This window comes from Sturnus vulgaris, chromosome Z (genome assembly GCF_052056855.1).
Source record: "Sturnus vulgaris isolate bStuVul1 chromosome Z, bStuVul1.hap1, whole genome shotgun sequence".
NCBI classification, from domain to species: domain Eukaryota; kingdom Metazoa; phylum Chordata; class Aves; order Passeriformes; family Sturnidae; genus Sturnus; species Sturnus vulgaris.
The window spans coordinates 71824310-71846796 of NC_142283.1; the positions used below are offsets into that span (position 1 = coordinate 71824310).

The window sequence follows — 22487 nt, forward strand, 5'->3', positions numbered from 1 at the left end:
AAAGTAATAAGTCCTTTGGGGCCCTTCAGGAAAGGATAAAAACAAACAAACAAAACAAACCAATAAAAACACCAAATCCCCCCTCAAAACAAAAACAAAACAAAAAAACCCCAAAACTACAAAACAAACAAAGAAACAAAAAATTATGAGCTGATAATGGACATTCCAATAGCAAACCTTTAAAATGCAATCAGGACAAAATTAAAATGTACTGAAATGCCAGAGTAATCTAGTGGGAAAATGAAAATAACTGTAACAGCCCAAACAGTCCATCCATTCTACTGATAAAAATGGAGATAATAAAATTGCTTTAAGATAGGAATTAGAGAAAAGTCGTGCTTGAATGTACGTACAAGGCAACTTATACCAATTTTACTAAAGTGAATAATATTACTAAAGTGAGATGTAAGAAATGTTAACAGTCCTGTCAGAAAATGCATTCAACAAACAGCTTTGCATTCTGGGAAAATAGGTAAATATTATCAGACTTGACAAAGAATAAATTCTTTCCAGTAACAGTACTTTAAAAAAAAATTTTAAACAGCAGCATTATAGCTAAGTAATTTGTATCAGTATGTGAGGATAGCGTGCACACAGGTTTTTGAAATAGCTTTTTGGAACCTCTTTTTGATTCCTAAATATGACCGTCATGAAATCTTGGGAGCTCCAAAGAACAGGAAGAAAGCTGATACAGTGACTATGTTAAAAGAAGGCAAAGGGAATGACCCAGGTTAATTACGTGCTTGTCATCTGGACTGTAATCCTCAGGAAAATATCCTGAGGAATTTATCAGAGAGGACTAAATTAATAACTGTTTGAGTTTAGTTACAACTCAGAAATGACATTTCCAGGAAATACATCTTGTAGTGCTATTGTGATGTCTCTTCTTTGAGCGAACGTTAATTTGATAAAAATAACAGTGATGCTATACCCTTCAGCTTTGGTTTGGCATTTGAGCTGGTACAATAGGACATTTTAATTAACAAATAAACCCAGAAAGATTAAAAAAAAAAAGAACATTGCACAGTAAGTGGACTGTGAATAATCAGCAGGCCTCAAAAACCAGAAGAGGAACAATCAGCCAAGACTTGCATGAATGATCCAGATCCTCTGGGATTAGGATTGTCCATCTGCTATTCTTTCTTATTCTGCACCAAATTGTCACCGAGTCACAATAGCAGGGGATGCAAGAACTGGGAGTGCGGAAAATAGTGAAAGCTAAAGTCACTTCCAGAGTGACTCAGAGCTCTTGCTAAATAGTTCAGTTTAACAGTAGGTCCAGTTAAAAAAAAAACACAAAACGAACCAAAACAACAGCAAATTAAAACACCAAACAACTCACTAAAAACAACCCTCTATTTATTCACATATTTTATTTATATAGCAAATACCTATTTTACAAGTATTTGTATTTATGTATCTTGATATGGTTAAATGCAATATTCTAACTGTGAACTAAAAAGTGTAAGCCATCCTTGCCTACACCATTAACACCTATATTCTGCAACAAATTACACTGCCTGAAAACTTACATGGGATTTAGCCTTGATAGGCGTTTTTTTGAGTTTTTGGTGTGCACACACAAAAGGGCTCAAGGTTTGAAAAGGTGCCCATCCACAGCAGAGCTGAGGGACTCCATCTCCAAAATCTGAAGTGAAAACTATTGAGACCTCACCTGAGTTCACCTGACGGGTACACGTATATAAACACGGAATCATGGAATCACAGAATTTGAGTGGGAAGAGACCTTAAAGATCATTTTGCTCCAACCTTCTGCTATGGACAGGGACAGAGAATCACAGGATCAAAGAGACTGGAAAAGCCCACTCTGAGATCTTTGAGTCCAACCTGTGACAGAACCGTATCAACAGCACCATGGCACTGAGTCTTTCCTTAAACACCTCCAGGGATGATCACTCCACTACCACCTTAGCCAGTCCAGCCCAATGTCTAATCACCTTTTCTGTGAAGAAATGCTTCCTAATGTTCACCCTGAACCTACTCTCGCACAGCTTGAGGCTGTGTCCTCTTATCCTGTCAAGATAAGATAAGAGGCCGACTCCCACCTGGCCACACCTGGCTCCTGTCAGGGAGTTGTAGAGTGCTAAGGTGGTCCCCGAGCCTCCTTTTCTCCAAGCTCCCCCAGCTGCTCCTCATCAGGCCTGTGCTCCAGAGGCTTCCCCAGCTCCATTGCCCTTCTCTGGACTCGCTCCTCAGGGGTCCCGTGAGGGGCCCAGCCCCGCTGGCCGGACACTCGAGACGCGGCCTCACCAGTGCCCAGCCCCAGGTCCGGTCACCGGGCCACTGCCCTGGTCCTGGGCCGCACCTTGACCTTCCAGCAGCCCGGGCCGCCCATCGCCACATCCACCCGGCCCCGAACGCTCTCCTTCTGGGGGAAAGGGGGCTGGGGGGCTGCGCCAGCACTCGCACACGGTTCTGTGTCTAAACTCCAGTGGTCAGTCATTGGAACAGGCTGTCCAGGGACGTGCTGGAGTCACTCTCCCTGGAGGTCAAGAGCTGTCTGGCGCTGGGTGATGTGGTTTTTAGGGGTTACAGGGGCAGTTCAGGGCAGACGGTTGTACTGGGTTGTCCCGAAGGGCTCTTCTAACTTTAATGATTGCACTAAGCCAAGCGGGCTGGCGGCCATGTAAACGAGCCGCCTGTGGAAGGGCACCCCTACACCCGAAGGCAGCGCAGTGCCCGCCCCGGGTCGCGGCCGCGCTCCCTCAGCCGCGGGTCCTTTCCGGCGCCGCCCCGCCCGCCGCTGCCACATCCTCCGCTGACATCAGCCCGCGCCGCCATATTGAGCCGCCGCCGCCGCCGCCAGCGCGGCCGCCCCGGGACCGGCCCGCTCCCCATGACTGCCCCCGGCCGGGCCGCCTAGGGCGGAGCGGCTCCAGCCCGGCCCGTCCCCCCCCCGAGCCGCCGCCCGAGCCTCGCTGTCTGCCCGCCACCATGACTTCCCTGACCCAGCGCAGCTCCGGGCTGGTGCAGCGCCGGACCGAGGCCTCCCGCAGCGCCGCCGCCGCCGATAAGGAGCGGGGCGCCGGCGGTGGCCCCGAGGATGAAGGGCGCCGGGACGAGTCCGGCGACGACGAGAAGGGCGATTCCAAGGAAACGCGGCTCACCCTCATGGAGGAGGTGCTGCTGCTGGGCCTCAAGGACCGTGAGGTGCGGCCGGGGGCGCTGGGCAGCGGGTGCCCGAGGGGACGCCGGTTTTTGGGGGGTGCCGTGGGGAAGAGGAGCCTGGTGGTGGGATGGAGTCCAGGGCGCTGCAGAGTGAGTGTGGCTGTGGGCTTGGGGGCAGAGGGGATGGGGGACGTGGTGTGGCTGGAACAGGCTTGGTGTTCTAGAGGAGGTGGGGAAAAGGTGCACGGATTTTGGGGAGGGGGAACCCGGCAGAATTTGTAGTGCTGCCCTTTGGTTGCGGGGTTCGTAGAGGGGCTGTCGTATGAATACATATGAGAGGGAATATAGAGGGCCTGGGGCAAGATTGGGACCTGGATATGGGCGCCAGGTCTTCAGGCTAGCGTTGGACTTGAAGGCCTGGGTGCACCTGGCATATTTATCCTCCTTCAACTTATCCATGGCTCTAATGCGGGATCTTCTCCTGTGGGTTTTATCAGACAGAACTCTGGTACTTAGGAGGTCCTCAAGTGCTCTAGGATGCTGAGCAGCCCTTTTCTACTAAGACTTTTAGGAGTAATGCATGTGAAAAATATCTTAAAATTAGAGGGAGGGTTATACAACAAAAATGGTCTGTGAATAATGAGAAAAAAAATAGTATTATTATATAATTCTGTATTTTTACTGATTTCGTCGCTTAATAGTTTGCCGTGATACTGTGAGTAAGTCATTGAGGAAGGTGTACTTCCACCAGTGTGTTGGATTTTTTTTTTCATTTGAAAAAGGCAGTCATAACAGAAAGCACACACACTGCAGAATGAGAGTTGTGTCGGGGAAGCAGTTTAATTTGATGTGGATTAAAGTGTAATACACCCTTATTTTAGATATGAGATATAGTATGGATTTGATTGAGCAACCAGCTTTTCTTTTACTTTGTCGAGTAAACTTGCTTTTGTTTTTTAATTTGTGTGACAAGTAAATTATTTAATCCAGTTCATTGATTTGAATAGAAGTCTCTTGAAACTGTGCCTGTTCAGGAAAACAAGATAATATGGGAGGGAAGCCGGTAAGTTGTATGTTCTTTGACAGGGCATTGCATCTAAATAAAATTTACTGCTTGATAGTGAATAAAGAGTGATTTTCTTGATTAACGTTTACTTTTTAACACGTCATATCAGCGAGCCTGACTGAGTTCAAGCAGCCTTTGAACAGTACTCTCTGGTACATAGTGTGACTCTTGGGGATGATGCTGTGCAGGGCCTGGAGTTGGACTCAGTGATCCTTGTGGGTCCCTTCCAACGTATCTTATTCTGTGACTCTATGATCTGTGTATATACCTGCTACAATAGCATTTTATTTCTGTCTCAGACTGTGTTTCAGAGCATATTCTTGTAGTCCCATTTCTTCAGGTGGACCTTGCCATGGCGTCCTGATAACCTCAGTAGATAGTGATCTCTGCTTCTACGTGTGGAATTGAAGGCTTGTTGAATTGAATGCATATGAGCATTTCTCTTTCTACAAGCCTGAATAGTTAGGGGAAAGACAGTTAGGAGTGGCAAGAGTGATTGCTGGCAGGATTGGCTGAGGTTACCTTACCTTGAGGAAGGTGGTATAAGCTGGCTGATCTTTCAGCCTGTTTTTTAACCAGGATTGTGTGCTAAATCTGCTGCATTGGTAGGCATTATGCTGTAAACATTTCAAGGTGGGGAGCATTGTGTCTGCCCAGCGAATAATGAGCACAAGTCTTTGTGGTGTATCACAAGGCAATAGTTAACATTGGGTCTGAAAGTCTACCTTTGCAATGGTGTGCATCAAAGTTATAAATTATTTGACTTTGCTAAGCACAGCACTGACATATGTTGCAGACGATCTAATGTTCCTTTGTATAGAAAAGGGAACTGAATGGTTACAGTGGCATGGATATCTGTAACTCCCTTGGGATTTTGCCATGGAGACATCAGACAAAAAGAATTATAATGTCATCTCTAGGGCAGGGGGCTTAAATGCAGGAGCTGTAGCATTCCCTCTTTGTGAGCATTGTTAGACATGAAGCATTGGGATTTGGACTTTGATTTTGGGCCTGCTTGTGCTCCTGTGTACAGGGTATACGATTTAAACCATTGGTCATGTGTTTTCCTTCCAAAATCTTAAATAAAACTATGGGCACATTTTCCAATATGAATATCTTTTGTTCTCTGTTATTCTAATGATAAGTAAGCAGAACTAACTTACTTTACACATCTGGAAATGTTTTTTACAAAGTCTTTACTTCCAGTAGAACTGATTTACTGTAGTATTTGAGTGAGACTTTCTCGAGAGAGGAAAAGAAGAGCAATATAAGGTCTGTAAAGTGTAATTGTGAAACTATATGAAGTCTAAGGAACAGGCAAAGGCAAGTTTATGAGATACAAGTTTGATTGAAAGTCTGTAAATTTAAAGCTTAGAATATCCTTCCTGTTTATTCCAACAGGATAAAGCAATTTAATTTTTACTTTAAAATAAGAAAAAAAATTACAAAAAGTAGACTGGATTGTCCAAAGAACATATAAAGAAAAAATAAAAACAAGGACTCTATTTTGGCCTAAGAGCATGTTTCGCTGCAAATAGCTGCTTTCTCAGAACACTCGCTGATACATGATACTGATAAGATAGCTTTCAGAATTTTAGGTGATTTTAAACACTAGTGGATGTGGCTTAACTTCATGTAAATTGTATGCGAAATGCCTCTCATGTACAGAGCTACCTTTATAATTTCTAAGTGTACATAGAAGAGTCTTTTCTATTAGGAAACAGTGTTCCAAGGAAGATCCATTTAGTGATGCATTGATGAGTTCCGTGTTTCCAGGAGATTGTTAGATACTCATGTGAATCCTGTTTTCAGAGTGGTGTGGTGGTCACAAGCAACCACAGCAGGACTTTTGAATTGTCTGGTTGTCCCTGCAATATGGATTCAGTGATGGGAATTTCTGGCAGCTGTAAAACAAACACACAACCCCTCAATCCTATTCCTGATGTCTGAACACAATTAACTGCATTTACAATGGCTTCTTGGACATGGCCTTTTTGTTTGTTAATGTTGGGTCCCCCACCAGTTTGGCCTAATTAAGTTGTTCCTAATGTATGTGTTCTGGTTGTTCTTTTCCAGCAACAGTTCTCCTTCAATCTGTATGTTCTGTGTGTACATAACTCTTTCTGTATCCCGAAGTCAAGATAGGTTATAAGGATATGTGCTGAAATATGTACATGTTTGCATAATGTGACAGATGCAGTGTCCTTGGAGGAGCAGGTAATAAGCTAGAAGGAAATACATTACTAAAATTTTTCAAGGAGCCATCACAATACCTGCATGTATTTGAAAATCCATCAGAAACATGTCTGGAAAAGAGAGCCAGGTTCATCCATTTAAAGCAGAGCAATAGCCAGTTGCTATAGGAATGAAAAGCATGCACTGAAGTAAACCAGTGCTGTATTAGGTGAAACACTGGTATTGTGATAGTGATGCCTTGGGTTCAAATTTTATATTTTCAGAATCTCAGCTGCCTAGTGTGTAACTCTAAAACTTCATATTAGGTGTTAGTAAGTTCTCTTCACAGGGTAGATAGACAAAACAATCCTTTCCTAGCCAGAGAATCAAGGACAACTGGTACCCAAAGAGCATAAACAATGGCAAGGGAAAGGAGGCAAGCAAGGGGGCTGATACTTCATAACCTGGGGCTATGGTTGGATAATTGACCCCAATATGTAGATGAACCAAAACTTTTAAAAGTGTAAAAACTTGTGTCCAGGATCTATATTGGATTTGGATTGGGTGTAGCCTCGGCTGGGCTCTTGCACTGCCCAAAGTGTATCTTTTCAATAAATACCTATTTTATTCCTTTTGCTTTGTCTAGTCTGTGTTCCAGGTCAGTCTTTCCAGGCATCAGTAGGATAGGTCAAAGCCACAGCAAAAGGGAGTTGTGATGTAGAACCACTGAAGCAAAAGAATATAAAATACTGGAAGTTAGAATACAACTTAAAAATTATAGCTAAGAGAAGAGTACAGGGTAGCTGTTTCATTACAGATCCTCCTGGCATCTTTTAATTCCGTCCCATAGACGTGGAGAGGATGTGAGGTGGTCCTGCTATGTATCTTGCTCCACTGCGTTTCATCCTTGTAGGTTTTCTTCTGGATGTGGGTTTGTTTGGTTGGTTGTTTGGTTTTTTTCCTCCTTTTTAAAATTTTATTTTGGTATTTGTTGGGAATCTGTTCAAATAATAGCAGTGCACTCAGCCCTCTAGACAATTGCCTCAACTAAACAAATTGAAGCAGCTAGAGAGACCTGGCACCCACCAAGATAAAATGTTTATTTGATCTGTAACTAATTCCTCACTTGCTGAAAGAATACTCATGTAAAGTATGCTGAAAAATACCTGGCTGCTGTAGTCTACTGCAACATTAAATATCTCTTTGGTTTTTTTTACCTTTCCTTAGCTGAAGACTAAAATGTCATTTGTGGGAGTGAAGTAATGTTAAATCACTTCATTACGTACAGAAATTATCCTGGATTTTTGTTGATTATGTTTGGCCTTCAAAATTTCATTTATTGCTGAAAATTTGTTTTTGCAGCATGGCTTTGTGTCCAAATAGGTCACATGAAGGTCTCCAACTTATGATACTTTTCATTGTATTGAAATAAACTATTAGGGAACTAGTGTGCCTGCTTCGGATGGGCTATTTTATATTGATCTGATTAGTCTTAAAATGTAGTTTCTTTATTATTCTTACAAATACGAGTGTCTCAATTGGTTTCTGAATTTTATATTTTAATCCTAAAGTACTTGCGTGGAAGGTTACATACGAATTTTGAAAATACTCAATATGTGGGTGGTGTTTTTCCTGCTCTTAAGATTTGACTTAGCCGGCCGGATACTGTGATGCAGAGGTCTAGAGGGGATTTGCCTTTGTTAGACATTAACAGGTTTTGAAATGTCTTCTTTGTATCCTTTTAGTCTTTTTTCATCTCATGGAAACAGTTTCAACAAGAGGCTGAATGTCAACGTTGAAGCGCCCAAGTTTTGCTGGAAAATTTCTGAGACAAACAAGTGTAACTTGAAGAGATGTCTACTGGGAATTCATTCGCGTTGCAGTTGAAGAGTGATGTATGAGTGTGTTGAAACCTGGACAAAGACATGCTTTTTCTCAAATGAGCAGGGCCTAATAGCAACAAAGTGTGTAATGTCTGTGGTGAAAAATTCTTTCTTTCATAGTTGCTTACCTTTTGGGTCTTTTTAAATTTTTTACTTCATGTCTATAGATAAATTACAGACTAGGAGAAGATAGGTGTGGGAGGAGGAGTACCCCAGTTCTCTTTGCTATAAGATGAGTAAAGTGCCTCTTTACTGTGCTGCTGGGTAAATCCTGCTTTTGGGCTCTTTTGAGGATATGCTGATTTTGAGTCATTTGCATTGCAGGTGGTTATCCCTGCTTTCATAGCGTACTTAATCTGTAATCTAGATTGTTTTTCTGTGGATAATTTTGAGTGTGCCAAAGTCTATTTTTTATGGCAAACTGGTTTAGGGCAAAGACAAAAATATTGTCAGAACCTTTTCAGCAGTGCTTTCCAGTATTTTAAGTGCTCTTAAACAAAGCTTTAACTTGAGCACTCTTAAAAACATACCATAACTCTTCTTCCTCTCCCTTTAGCAAGCTGCTTTTATTAAACATTTTGAAATAAGTATATATATAAGAAAGTTTTGAGCTTTACTGTTAGAAGAGAAATAACCATGAAACTGAAAATAATTTTTTATATTAAAGAAGTAATGTATTTTTTCAGGTGTTCTTTGACCCTAATGTAGATAACATTTATTGCTATATAGATGGCATTTCTTTAATTAGGCAAGGTCCATGTAATGGGCTTCTTTGAAAGGGTAAATTGACCAGACTAAGTATTGCAGGCAGTGTATTTAAAAATTACTTTCTTACAGATCAAATAATTAATAGAGCACGTACTCATCTCTGTATTGCATTACTGGGAAGAAGGGAAGGTAGTCTGGAGTAAATGTGTGGCTTGGTTTCCTCTGCACAACTCTTTCCTCCTTTCATAAGTTTTAGTAAAAGAAGAAAACAGTTAGTTAGCTAGCCATGGGCTACTTTTAACTGTTTTTGTTTTTCTGGCTTGCAAACAGGTCTTAGATAAATTTCAGTGACTTGCTTTCTCGCCGAAATATTGATAAAATGTTATGCAGAATGATTTCACATGTACTTTTCAGATATAAGAATTATGAGATTGCACATAAAATAGTTCTCAACTGCTCTCTTCCTCCAAGTACATAAACCTGGATGAGTAGGAGCACAAATGAGTAGCAGGACAAAATTACTGTACTGTTGGTCAGAGTATGAACCAGAACTCTGCACGCCAAGTCTTTCCCACCTCCCCCTGTACAACCTCTAGCCAAACCTGTGTGTTTCACCCTTTTTTCCTTCTTTTTTTCTTCCCATGTTTGTGATGGACCATTGAGATAATACACCCTACAATCTAGGTCTTTATAATGGGAGAGGTGTTACATTCAAAGCTCTCTTTTTATTTGTGGATGTTACAGGATTTATTCATCACACTGGGAAATTAGTTGTCAGGCTTTTTGCATATCTTTCTGTGGCTGATACTCTTTTAAGCACTTGTAAGCTGCTTTTTGCTACATACTTTCTAGTCATCTGCCTTTATGGTCTTACTAGATAGCACCATGTAGTTGTGTTATTTAGAGCCCTTAGCTGCCAGACATCTTCTGTACGTGGTTTTTACCAGGAGGTTTGTATTTAGCTTGTTATTTTTGTACAGCACAACACATTGAACTTTTTTTTTTTTTTGGGGTTTTTGTTTTGTTTTATTTTGTTTCGACAGACACTTGATTTTACCGTGGGCAGTCTATACGACGAGAGAAGCATTCTGTATGTATTGTATTGTAATTTCAGTATTCTGTCTTTTGCAGTGCACAGTGGCCAAGGCAGGTATATGACACTCATTGTGTTGCTTGAGGTAAATGTCAGGTGGATGTTCTGTCTGTACTGATCACTCAGGAAGGGCTAACTGCAACTACATTGCCTGAGCTGGATATTTCAATGGAGCTCCTGCTTTAGCAGCTTCTGCAAACTATGGCTGAGACTTTCAGTTAACAGTTAATATATGTTAAATGCTAAATGGAGGAATTGTTCCTTTCAGCATGAGAACAGTGCAGTGGGTGGACCTTTTATTTAACCTCATAACAAAGATATAGACATGGCATTATTGTGAGGTACTCTGTTTCTTGAAAATTGTTTGCACCTGGACAAGCGAAAAAAGTGAGGAGCTAGAAGGTGCTCTGAAAAGGACAGAAAGGAAGATGGATGAGATTTAGACTAAGAACAGAGGAATCGCTCTCCCTTATGTACACAGTTTTTTAAAGACCCAAAACATGACTCTAGAATTCCATCCACATTAAGGACCAGATACAGACTATTCAAAATTAAGCATTGTGCACCTCCCCAGTTTGAAATAATACAGTGTTTTACACACTGTTTTTAATTGTGACTGCTGTAAAAGGAAAGGTAGAGAGGGGATGGGTAGATGTTTTATTTGGGTGCATATATACTGTAATTATAAGCCTGGAGGATGGTATTATAATTTTAATCAATGTGGGCTAGTTAGTCAAAGTTAGTGAAACCTACACCTCTTTCTTAGTCCGTCTATAAGGCTGCTTTAGGCTATAAGGCTACTACAAGCCTATAATGCTACTTTGTCTGTATTAGATAGACATACTAGATTCAGATTTTTCCTATTTTTTTTAAGAGATGTGTACCAGGTAGATGTGTCTACTGGGGTAGAGTTAATTTTCGTCATAGCAGCCAGTATGGTGCCATGTTTTTTATTTTTGACCAAAACAATACTGATAACACAAAACAGTGGTGATAACATGGCAACCTGTGTTTTCTGTTGCTGAGCAGTGTTTGCACAGCATCAAGGCCGTCTCTGTTTCTCACTCTGCCCACCCCTTCAGTGGGGGTGGAAGAGGCTGTGAGGGGGAACAGCCAGGACAGCAGACCCCAGCTGACCAGAGGGGTACCCTGGGATGTGCAGTGCCAGGGTCAGCAATAAAAAGAGAGTGGAGAGAGCAGGGTAGGTGGTCATGGCCAGGGGCCCACTTGGTCATCAGTCTGCTTGTGGGAGGTGGCAAGCAAGTGTTTGGCATCACTTACTTTTGTTTTTTCACTTAAGGTCTTCCTTTTCTCTTCCACCCGTGCCAAAATGACTGAGGGAACAGTTATGTGGGACTTAGCTGCCATCCTGGCTCAGGCCAGCACTAGAGGACACTAAATTCTAATTAAACATTTCTTTCACATAAATGTCAGATTTTATGTTCAGTGGCAATAGGAGGTGGAGTAGAAATCAGTTTGTTGAAATCAAAGGTTATTGATCAAACGAATTACTTCTTAATTTTGCACCAATATGGAGAATAGAGATTGTGCACTGATGGAAGGTGGCTTTACAAGAGTCATGCAAATATTTGAAATCATTATCTGCTTGTGTATACAGTTAATCATGAAGAAAGTTAGGCTTCTAAGTTTGTCTTTTCGTTTCTAAATGAGCAGTCAGACTGTTAAATGTTGATTTAATCAGAGGTCTCATAAGGGTTCAGCAGTGTGTGTGCCATAGTTGCCTCCTCTTTAGCAAATTTAGGCGTTTTTATTACCTTCATTTTAATGAGAGATGTGCCTGTGTAACATATACGTGTGTACATGCTTGCAACAGGCAGTAACATTTGGCTTCAGTGCTTTCAGGGCCTGACAGCAGTTACTGTGTGTTATTTATTCCTAAATGCTGTGGCAGGTTAGTCAAATACCTGCCAAGTTCCTTGTCAAGAATACTGTGCTTTGTAGAATATGTAAGCGTGCTTTCCTGAAGTATTTCTGTGTTTGACTGTCAGAACATTTCAGAGATTTCCCTCACTAACTTATCTTCTATTTATAACTAGAGTGCAATTTATGTTCCAGTAAATGGCTAATGATTTCATTTGCATGAAAAGAGGAAATCAGGAGGGACTGGAGTCAAACATCAAAGTCCTTGCCTTGTAGTATTCCAATAATAAACACTCCTCCATTCTGGCTTGACTTTTTCTTCTTAATTTTCAAAATTTTCCTAGGTTAGGATATATCATTAGATGTTTCCTGCAAGTTTCTGGGTTGAGAAGGTGGTGGCTTACTTGAAAGGTCATATTTGCAGGAAAGAGCTGTCTATAGGTATAGGTGAAAAAAGACCTAATCTAATGTGAAGAGGAGTCCAGTTTGTTTAAACTGCACATAATTGAAGTTTGAATTTGTTTTCCTTTGACTCATGAAAAAATCCAGAGTAGTCCTATAGCAGTGTTTTACTTTAATGGTTTTTTAGCATTTACAAGTTTTGGGCATCTTGTTTTTATCTTTTTAGTAGTATTACTGTGTTTCCTGATAACACCAACTTGAGAGGAGTCGTTTACCCTGGAAATCATAGAGGCCTAGCAGAGAGACCTTGACAAATCAGAGGGTTGGATATCACCAGCCACATGAAGTTTAATGAGGGCAAGTGCCAGATTCTGCAGTTTGGAGGAGGCAACCCTGGATGTGGGGCGGAGCGAGATTCTGGAGATGCCTCAGGCATATAGCAGGATTATTTGGGCTGTCCTGTGCAGGGCCAGGAGTTGGGCTTGATGATCCTTGTGGTTCCATTCCACCTGAGGTTGTGGATACAGGATATGATAGGTTATGATGTTATTATTTCTGAGAGATGACTGGTAAAAGGGAAGAATGCCTCCTAAAATTATTTTGTTTTCAGAATGTCTTCAAAATGTTTTTTTACAGCTATTTCTTTTCCTGTATCTGAAATTCCTTTGTTACCCATTTTAGAGATACCTGAAAAATGAAACTCCCTCTTTTGGTTATTAAATCTATTTTTTGTCTATATAATACATAGGAAATAGCCTTCTTTTAATGCACTCATGTCAAGTGAAGCTGGGTCCTGTCTTTAACCAAATGTTTTAAAACGGGTTAGTCTGTAGAAGCAGTGAAAATCAATATATGACAGACAGGTGTGAAAACTATTTAGTAAGGAAAATGGAGGGTTTGACTTTTAGGAAATTGCTAATAATTAAGAATTTTATTGAATCATGTTGTCATCTGAACCAAAATTCAGTTTTGTGTTTCAGGATTGCTTGGAATCTAAGCATGAGGAAAGACATTGAATATGTTCTCAGCTTAACTATCATTCTTGTATTCCAGAATTGTGGAGATTTTTTGTCTCTCTTGTTTGATGAGTCCATTGACGGGAGAAAAGATCGAAACTATTATTGAAGAGTTAGTCAAGCAAGACATCCTAACCCTAAACATTTTATTTGCAGTTTGGGCTAAGGCCACACAGTTCCTTTCTAGAGGAAATTTATTTGAGATTTGCCAAAAAATGCTGCCAGAGAAGCTGGGCTTGGTTTTTTGTTTAAATCTGTCTGGCATTGTGCAGTACTGTAGTGTTATGGAGTATGAGATTTTCTTAGGGGTAATAAGTTGATAGCTATTAAGAGTTAATAAACTGAAATATATGTATTGAATGTATATTAGAAAGTAAGCATTAATGGGTCATTAAAGCATATGCATAATTTGACTATGTCAGCTTGTCTTGAGACTTACTGCCTGCAGCAGCTTCTGTGCTGTGATTCCATTCAGGTTGATATAAGTTACAGTAACCTGCACTGGAAAGAAAAGAACAGATCTTTTTGGTTTCCTGAAAATGAAAATGGATCAGATTGTATAAGATACCTATGGTGAGAGCAGTCTACTTTTGTCTTGAGAATTCAAGTAATTTTGGACATTCCAGCCTGTCTTCAATGAATGTTGCAATAGTTTTTCCTTTTTCTTGTCTTCTGTAATTGTTTTCTGTTGTTTGCATTTTCCCCACATTCTTATAAATATTTTTATTTAGGCTGGCAGAAAGACTTTTCATTGGTTCTCACTGGGCTTCAAGCTGCTTTATATGTTTAGTCCGTCTAAGGCTGCTGGAGCTGAATCAGAGGTTCACAGAAGTCTGTATAAGGATCTAGCTGAGGTGGAACAAATGGTGGCTGCCTGCAGAAGAGGAGTTCTAGTATTGACCAGCATTTCTGTTTGTAATTGAAAACTTGGAAAAGTTTTTGGACTTTTTTGAATTTTGTGTTCTTGTGTTACCAGACCAGTTTGCCTGCTGTTATGCTGTGAAGCTTCTTGTAACAAGTGTGCTGGAAGGAAAGACTTTTTTTTTTTTTTTTTTTTTTTAAGGATTCCTTATTTCTAAGGGCTAATCTAAAAATTTTGTAATTTAAGTTTTTGACTGAAAAAGTCGGGTGTCAGATTTGTTGGACGAATACATTTTAAAACATGCTCAGTATTAAATTAAGCATGTATAGCATCAGTCTTGCTGACTCCAGACCCATTCAAGAGATGCAGAAGCATATTAGTTCATTATAGTGATGTTCCTAAATAAGTGACTAACTTTTAGCAGCTTTTCATATCTAAAAGATCAGTAAATTTATTTCTTTTATTGCCCAGTAACTCATTTACTGACCTTGATTTGCCTGAGATTTCTGCTTGTAGTTGTGTTATCACGAATAAGAGATTTACTTACCTGCAGTGGTGTCAGACCATTTATCTTTCTGCAATCAGCAGTTCCACCTTCAGCTAGAAAGGGTAGGAACAAAATCATGTATTGGTGTTAGAAGACAATGCTCCATACTGTTGCTTGCCCTCTCCTAGGGCTGTCAGCTGGTATCTCCATTTAATCCAACAGAACATAGTGTTTCTGTTATAGAAGAATGCTGGTGATAGATGCATTTGGAATGCTTAAAATTAGGCTTTTGCTCAGTTTTGAATGAATTGCAATTCTATGCTAAAACATTTGTAATAAACCAAATACTGTTGTTATCCTTTCTCTGTATGTTCTGCTTATGTTTTGTACTTTGCCTGTTTGGAGCAGCTTTAAGGAGATGTGTTGCAGAAGTTCTTCAGGTGATAAAAGTGCTTTCAAAACTTCAAAGTAATGTTGGTAGTTGTAGAGAGACTACGTAAGGGCAGAAGTGTATTAGGATGATGGTTGTCTCTTTTGGGAATTTGATAGTCCAGTGCCTTTTACTCCACTCATACTCTTCATTAAAATCAAAATACTTTTATGCAGTGTTTGTTTCATGAGCAATCATAGCTGTAAAGCATTTAAAGTTGTAAAGTTGCTTGTGACCGATTCTTACATTGGAGAAGGGATGCAGGGAGAAGGAAGCAGACATCTGACAAGAAAATTGTGGCAGGCCAGTTCCTAATAACTCTTCACCTGCTGCAGAGCACCTGGACACTGTATGCTGTTAATCCTTTCCCTTCTGTTCTCCCCAGCTGTCTTTCTGTCGTCCCAAAACTACTACTTCAGGGAGGAGCTCGTTGACTGAAAAACTGACAGTTCTGTCACAATTGCGATTAAGTCCATTACGAAATACAACTTGCCACAACCTCTATTTCAGGATAAATTGTCTCTTCTTGTCTTTTGCAGTAGGTTTCAAATGGGTGACAGATGATTTTATATTATGTTCCTTCTGTGCTTTGTGCTGGCTAATGATAGACTAGTACTCGCCTCTGAAAGAACTTGCTTCAGAGAATCAGAAAGGGATGCTATTGTCATATGCCTTGTCAGATTTAAATAATATCACTTCCAATTTATGATCATCAGGGTAGTCATTGCTGAAGTCCAAAATGGGGAGCTGAAGGTAATGACAAAAAGTGCATGATACCTTAAGCTTTATGATTTTGTCTTTTCTGAGCATATTTTGGTCATGAATGGCTTCAGAACAGGTATCCCAATAATGTACAAATTTTTCCCCCTATTTTTTGTCCCAAAGACTAAGTTCTAGCTGAAAGTATGCAGGTTATAAAAATTATTCAGGGTTTGGATGCAGTTTATCTATTGAAGTGTGAATTGTCACGGAATGGGATGATGTTACATTTTCCTGTCTGTCCCAGCCACATTCCTTCCCTTTTCCACGCTGTCTCTGAAATTGGTTCACCTTCATGGTGAATCAGGTGAGGGAGCTGGCTATTAGTCTCAGAAAGACCACTTGCTCATCTGGCTGACTACAAAAATGCTGCTGTGGGCTCAGGAGAGAGAACAGCAATGTGCTTACATGGAGTGAAGAAATACTTTGTCTTCAGCAGCAGTTCAGGTTTTGGACTGCTTGCTTGGGTTTAGTCCTCACATGGCTAAAAATGAAGACATGAGGAGGGACGAACCTTCTCCAGTTACATGCAAGGTTTTGTGCAAGGCTAAAATGAGATGTGGTGATATTGATTTGGAAGGTCAGTTAAACTGCAGTGAATTTGTCCAAGGTAAAAAGTAGTGATTCACAGGAATTGCTTGTGCTGGGAAAGTAATTGAACACTGGGGTACCATTTTGTCCTGCTTTTTCCCTGCTGTTTTTCCCCTGGTGTTTCTCTCTGCCACTCTTAGTATCTCTAATAAAATAAATCTGAATTTTTGTATGTATAGAGCATGAGTCTTCCTCAGAATTAACTACACACAGTCAGCATGCAGGTGCATTTTTCCTCCATGACACTGCTGTGTAAATGCTAGATATAAGTAGATTCCTTGGTAATTGTGCTATTCAAAATGAAAACCAGCTCATATAAAATTTATACCAGCAGATGACTCAATTTACTTTGTCCAGTCCTACAAGTGATCTGAACTGACTTGGAAAGTTTTTTTCCCAAGTTCCACATTCATTTCAGTTAGTCCATGTCAGGCTTACATCTCTTGACAACTGGTTCCTCTTATGATCATCTGAACAGTAGAACTGAACGTTGTGTGTTTTATATGTCTCTAAACTGTATATTTATTATTCTGGCATGTGTATTTGGCAAGGGCTCCTAATTGGACCTGCAGATAATTGTCCTCTGTAACTTTCCCTGATGCCAGCAAGCATGAGGTATATTCCAATATGTTTGTCATCTGTGATTTGTGAGAACATAAAAATAGTCTGCCACACATTGGAAAGAATAGATAGCAAGGAAGAAACGCCTGTTTTGGAAAGCTCAACAACTGTTTGTATATAAACAAACCAATAGTTTTGTGTCTTAGAGGTTTTATGTTGCTACCCCCAAAAAAGCTTGTGAGTGTGTCTATGCAGAAGTAATGAAAGTAACATTCCCAGTATCTTTCATCATCTAGGTAGAGTTTGTTGCAATTTTTTTTCTAAAATGCTATTCTAATAGAGACCAGGGTACCTATAAATTCAGAATTTACTGTTTGCTAATGTGAAAGCTTTCTTTAACCTGGATTGTGTTTCCTAGATGAGAAACCCAGAAACCAAGGATTTGATGTCTTCTGACAAGATTAAGATGTATTGCTTTGGGAGCTGGGACTCCCAAACCCCTCAGGAGTTGTAATTGTTCACTTCTTTTTGTTAGTTGGCCAGCTTCCCTTGAGCTGACCTGGCTGGAAAGAGTTTAACCAATAAATAAAGAGTTTTATTTATTTTGTCTGTACATGAAGTTTCAGAAATTACATTATTTACCAAATTTCAAAGTCCTTTTGTGTCTTTCATAAAAGAAAAATTTGGAATTTCCTGAGAACAGGAATTCAGGGGTTTGGGTAGCTGTAGTGATGTTTCTCCTTTAGAAGTTCCCTGCACTTGTTTGGTTTGTTTCAGTTGTTTACTATAGCTGTTTTAGTTTTGTGTTTTGGTAGAGGGTGCTAGGTGAAGGTCTAAGGAGTAATATTAAATTCGAATGTAAAACGAAAAGGATTTTAGTAAGAGAAGCATAGACTGAGCAGTGTTATGTGCATTATCCCAGGGAAACTTCTGTTGTGGTTCTTCATAAATGTAAATTGAGTCTGAATCAGGTCCAAAACTTCAACCTAATACTGATGTGTGATACTAAATGTGAGGCTGTGTGGTTCTGAGGATGGGTCTGCAAGGCCTGTCATGCTGAAATAAAGAAATACTTAATTGTTATGGTGAGTAGATGTTAGTAATCCACAAGTTATCTTCACATATCATTACGTGACTTTATGGTGCATTTTTAAAAGAAGCTGGTTTTCAATTGCAATGGCCCTGTGATCTGCAAAGTAATCTGCATGGCTTGAGACTCCTTAGTTTAGAATGCATTAGCAGCTACAGTTCTGTGTTCTGTAAACAGCTGCCCTTAACCACGTGAGTTAAACACATCGTATTTATTTATATTGCCATGTGTGTATTTTGAAGCCTCAGATTTGTAACGCTGCAAGCGTTTTTCTTTCTTTTCTCTTGAATCTGAAGTGTTTTCATGGATTTTTTTCTCTGTCCTTCTCCTTTCTTGTCTGTGCCAGGTGTAGTAGAACTGCTGTTCACCTATTCTGAGTTAACTGAAGAAGTGGAGAGACAATATATATTTCTGTAGTGGGAATAAATTTTTAGCAACTCTGACATATAAAAAATAGTGTTCTTGAGTAAAAGTTTACCCAGTCTTTTCTGAGTCTTTTGTTCTATGTTTTATTAAGAAAGGGGTTTTTTTTCTTTTTTTTTTTAACTTTGTAATCCATTAGGGATTATTTCTGTCCACATAAACATAAAATGACATCTACAACTTAATTGCATTTTCTGCACTGTTACTGCTGGGTAACTTTAAATTGCACTTGGGAAACAGAATATAGTGATGTTTATTCAATGGGATCTTTCTGTTAGTTGTTTTTTGTGGTTTTTTTTAAGTTATTTTTTGTTTCAAATGGAGTTAGTGTGACAGTAGCCTGGAAGGTGTGAGAGTCATTGCTCTGTGAAGGTTGGCTGTTTTATGCCTAAGTGAAATGATTGTGAAGTTTTTTACAAATCTTAAAGTAGCCTTAATTGTGTAGAAATCACTAACATATTTAGCACCAAGTATCTTCAGTTACATCTCATCATGTTTCTCTTCTCTGATTTTTTTACTGTACTTATGAAATTAGGTCGTGGCTGCAGTGCCCTGTTGGATCAGAGATAGTGTGTTAACAATCTTTTTTAAAGAAGAAAAAATTGGAACAACCTTTTGAATTTTAAAATCTGTCAAATAACTTAATGGCTCTAAAGAGACTAAGTAGAAGCAGGAAGTGGAAAGTAAGGTAGTTTTGGTAATTGGCCGTTGTTATACAGTGGACTGTTTAATAGATGGGAGTTTCAAGTGATTAAGGAATAGCTGAACAGGAATACCTGTGTGAGCTGGAAGTGGGTAAAAGGGAATAGGAGGAAGTGGATAAATGCCATAGGAGCTGGTGGGAAAGAAATGGCCTAATGAATATGGATATCAAATAACTTATTCTTAAACTGGAAAGAAGATCTTAGTCTCAGCTTTGTGCTTTGCCATACCTGGGTGGAAAGTCTGAGCTTTCAAAGTTAATGTGGTAACAAGTATTTGGTGTAAACTTTATTCTTATTTCCCTTTATGCTTACCTAGCAAAACTAGTTTTTAGCTGAAAGTTTCTAGGTCAGGTCTGATGAAAAATGCTTTTGTGCTGTGTTTGTGTAAATAAACATGACAGTTGTAAACAGTCTTTTGATCTTTGAGTCATTGTAGATTTAAAATTTTGTCTTGCAAGCTATTCATAGCTTACAGTGCTATTCTAATGTGATTGCTGTCAGATAAAAATAATCTGCTTTGTAAGTCTTACCCCCTGCTGCTTAGCAACTTTTATGAAGTAAGTATTTCTTTGAGTTAAAAAGTTTATAAAGCTATAAGACTTGAAGGAAGATGGATAAAGTAAAAATACTTGGTATTGTATTTGTGAGAAAACTAGTGCTGTTTAAGAGCATTAAATAGTAGAATGAGTTGCATTTCTGAGTAGTGGTGTTTGATCTTCAATCAAGTGTTTTGAGACTGCTAAGAATTTGGAATAAATGAGCAGTTTTAAAAACTGCATCCCTGTCTTGTTACACGTGCTGTAATGAGAAGTGGCCAGGTCACATTCAGGAGGGGGTGGGGCCAGGATGACAATTCCCTCAGTGAACATTGACTTCATCTTGGTCCACGTGTGGTTTACAGATCCATTGCTGTCTGTCAAACTTCATTATTGATTTTGTCTTTTAAAAGATTTTAAAAAACCCTTCTGCCTTCCTGTTAAAACAATTGAATGGAAAAACAGAAAAGAAATTGGCTACTGACTCCTAACCTGTGAGCTAGCTTTTTAAATTGTCTTTTAGCCCTTGTTTCCTTTAAAAATACTACATTATTCTGTATTGCAATTCCACCTCCCCATGAATTATTAATCTCCACCCCTTTGTTTCTCTTTTGTGCACCTTTTCTAGTTATGCTGTATGCCATTTAAAGTAGGTGTCAAGAGGGTGTTTGGAGTGTCAAAGATAAGTGTCTTCCATTCAGTTCTAGTTACTTCAGGAAGATCGTGTTAATTTAAAGGATGATTTAGTTAGACTGTTGTGTGCTAAACTGATATTCTGTGAAGGTTCCTTCGATTGTCTGGTATCTTCGCAGTAGGTAAAACTGACCAGTTCATCTACCAGAACAATCTGGAAAGATCAGGTTAATGGATTGAAAAGAATCTCTTTCCTGACTCTGTTGGTAACTGTGCAATTTCTGTGTGTGGAAATATAATATTCCTTCTCTAGAGGATTAGCTGTGAGCTTTGTGCCTGGGGGCAGAAGAAAAATAAGAAGATGATGGCTACAGGATACATTCTCATGACTTCACTGTCATCTAACCCACCAAAACAAGCAGCTCCGTTTATGAAGGATGTAGTCTTTTTGAGCTGTTTTTCAGGATTAGTTGGTTAAAAACTGTTGGATTGTTGTGCGGTCTCCATCTTGGAAGTTTTTAAGACATGCTTAAATAGAACCCTGAGCGACCTGACTTCATTACTGAACCTGCTTGCAGCAGGAGGTAGGACTAGAGACTCCTGTGACCTAAATTACCTTATGAGCCTGTATTTCTCTGCAGCCCTCAGCCTGTGGCCACCCATGTTAACTACTGCAACAGAGGAGTTTACATCTGGTAATTGGTGCTGGGAGAGGTGTAGTTAATGTCACTTCATTGAAAAATATTATTTTTTTAAAAAAATTCAGGTTTCATTGCTAAAAAAAGGGGAAAAGCATCAGCTTTAATTGTTTGCATAATAATATGAAATTTTCTATTAATTCAAATAAGTGTAAATTTATTATGCCTGTGAGTTTGTGGAGTAGACCTTTTGATTGTGTAGGTATTGCCTGACTTCAGAAATTATTATGTAAAGAGACTGATTGGAAATAAAATGTGGGAGTAGTATCTCTTCCCACTCAAGCAAATACTGCACTTTATCGTGTGTGTCGTTTGGCAAAAATGTCTGGTGCCAACCAAAGTCTTAACTGCAGAATGGCATTATAGGAGTAGCTGATACTAGCAGTGTAACAGCTCTAGAGTAGAAGGCTGATTAGATATCTTCTCAAATGCCTTTCCAAACTCATATTTATGGTGTTTTAAATAAATATATGGGACCTATTTCCGTAATTACATTAGAGATTCCATAATTACCTTAGAGATTTTGTAGACTTTTTGTAAAGTATTAGTCGTATTTATAATACAAAATATTATATCTTGAAAATAGCTATGTGCAAAATTGAAACAAGTATTTTTACATCCTTGGGAATCTGTAATTTATGGCATTAGTTAGACTGGTTTGTAAATTTAGTGGACTTAGGGTATGTTTATCTTATATCTTTATACATTGGCAACTTTCGTCTGCAAAAATAATAAAATTGACTTGCTCTTGATTTAAGCTATTGGTTAAGACAAATCTATGAAAAGCAGAGCTGTCTTCTGCTTTTCCCCCACCTTGTCTTGTGTACAGCACCTTTCTCTAAAATATCCCAAAGCTGCCGTTTTCAGAAGTGCTTCACTAGAGGACTTTGGAAAGATCTTTATGAATCATATCAAACGTTTCTCAGAACATTTCTGAACGATTTTGCTTTGTCTTAGATACTCAAATATTAAAAAATATGCAAGAATGTTGTTGGCTACTCCATATAAAAGAGAATTCTTTTTGTAAGATTTTTTTTTTGTCATAACTGTTGAACAGTGGAGTACAAAAGTCAAACAGTTGTGTTTCTAGATACTGATGAGTAAATGTATTGGGTCAAGTGGTCTGTTCTGCCATTTAAGCAAACAGCAGTCAATGGAGAAACAGATAAATCACAGTAGGTGTGGTGTGCTTTGCAGAATAAATGTGGTATGCAGTTTTGTAGTTTGTAAAGAACTATGCTTCAAGCTGTAAAAGCACATGTTTTCAAAGGATTTAAATGACAAAATAGTAGCTGTTATAAATATTTCTTTGAAAGTATTTGTCTTTTACGTTACTGTGCTCAAGCCAGATGAATCTGTT

General features: G+C 39.2%; 1 protein-coding gene across 1 annotated transcript in view; it reads left to right on the forward strand.

Moving 5' to 3' along the window:
• Window positions 1-2784: 2784 nt before the first annotated feature.
• GOLPH3 (golgi phosphoprotein 3) overlaps window positions 2785-22487 on the forward strand; it is a 30135-nt gene continuing 10432 nt past the window's right edge. The window contains exon 1 of the mRNA XM_014875565.2: window positions 2785-3171. Coding sequence (XP_014731051.1) covers window positions 2956-3171 — 216 coding nt within the window. The 5' untranslated portion in view covers window positions 2785-2955. The remainder of the gene's footprint in view (window positions 3172-22487) is intronic.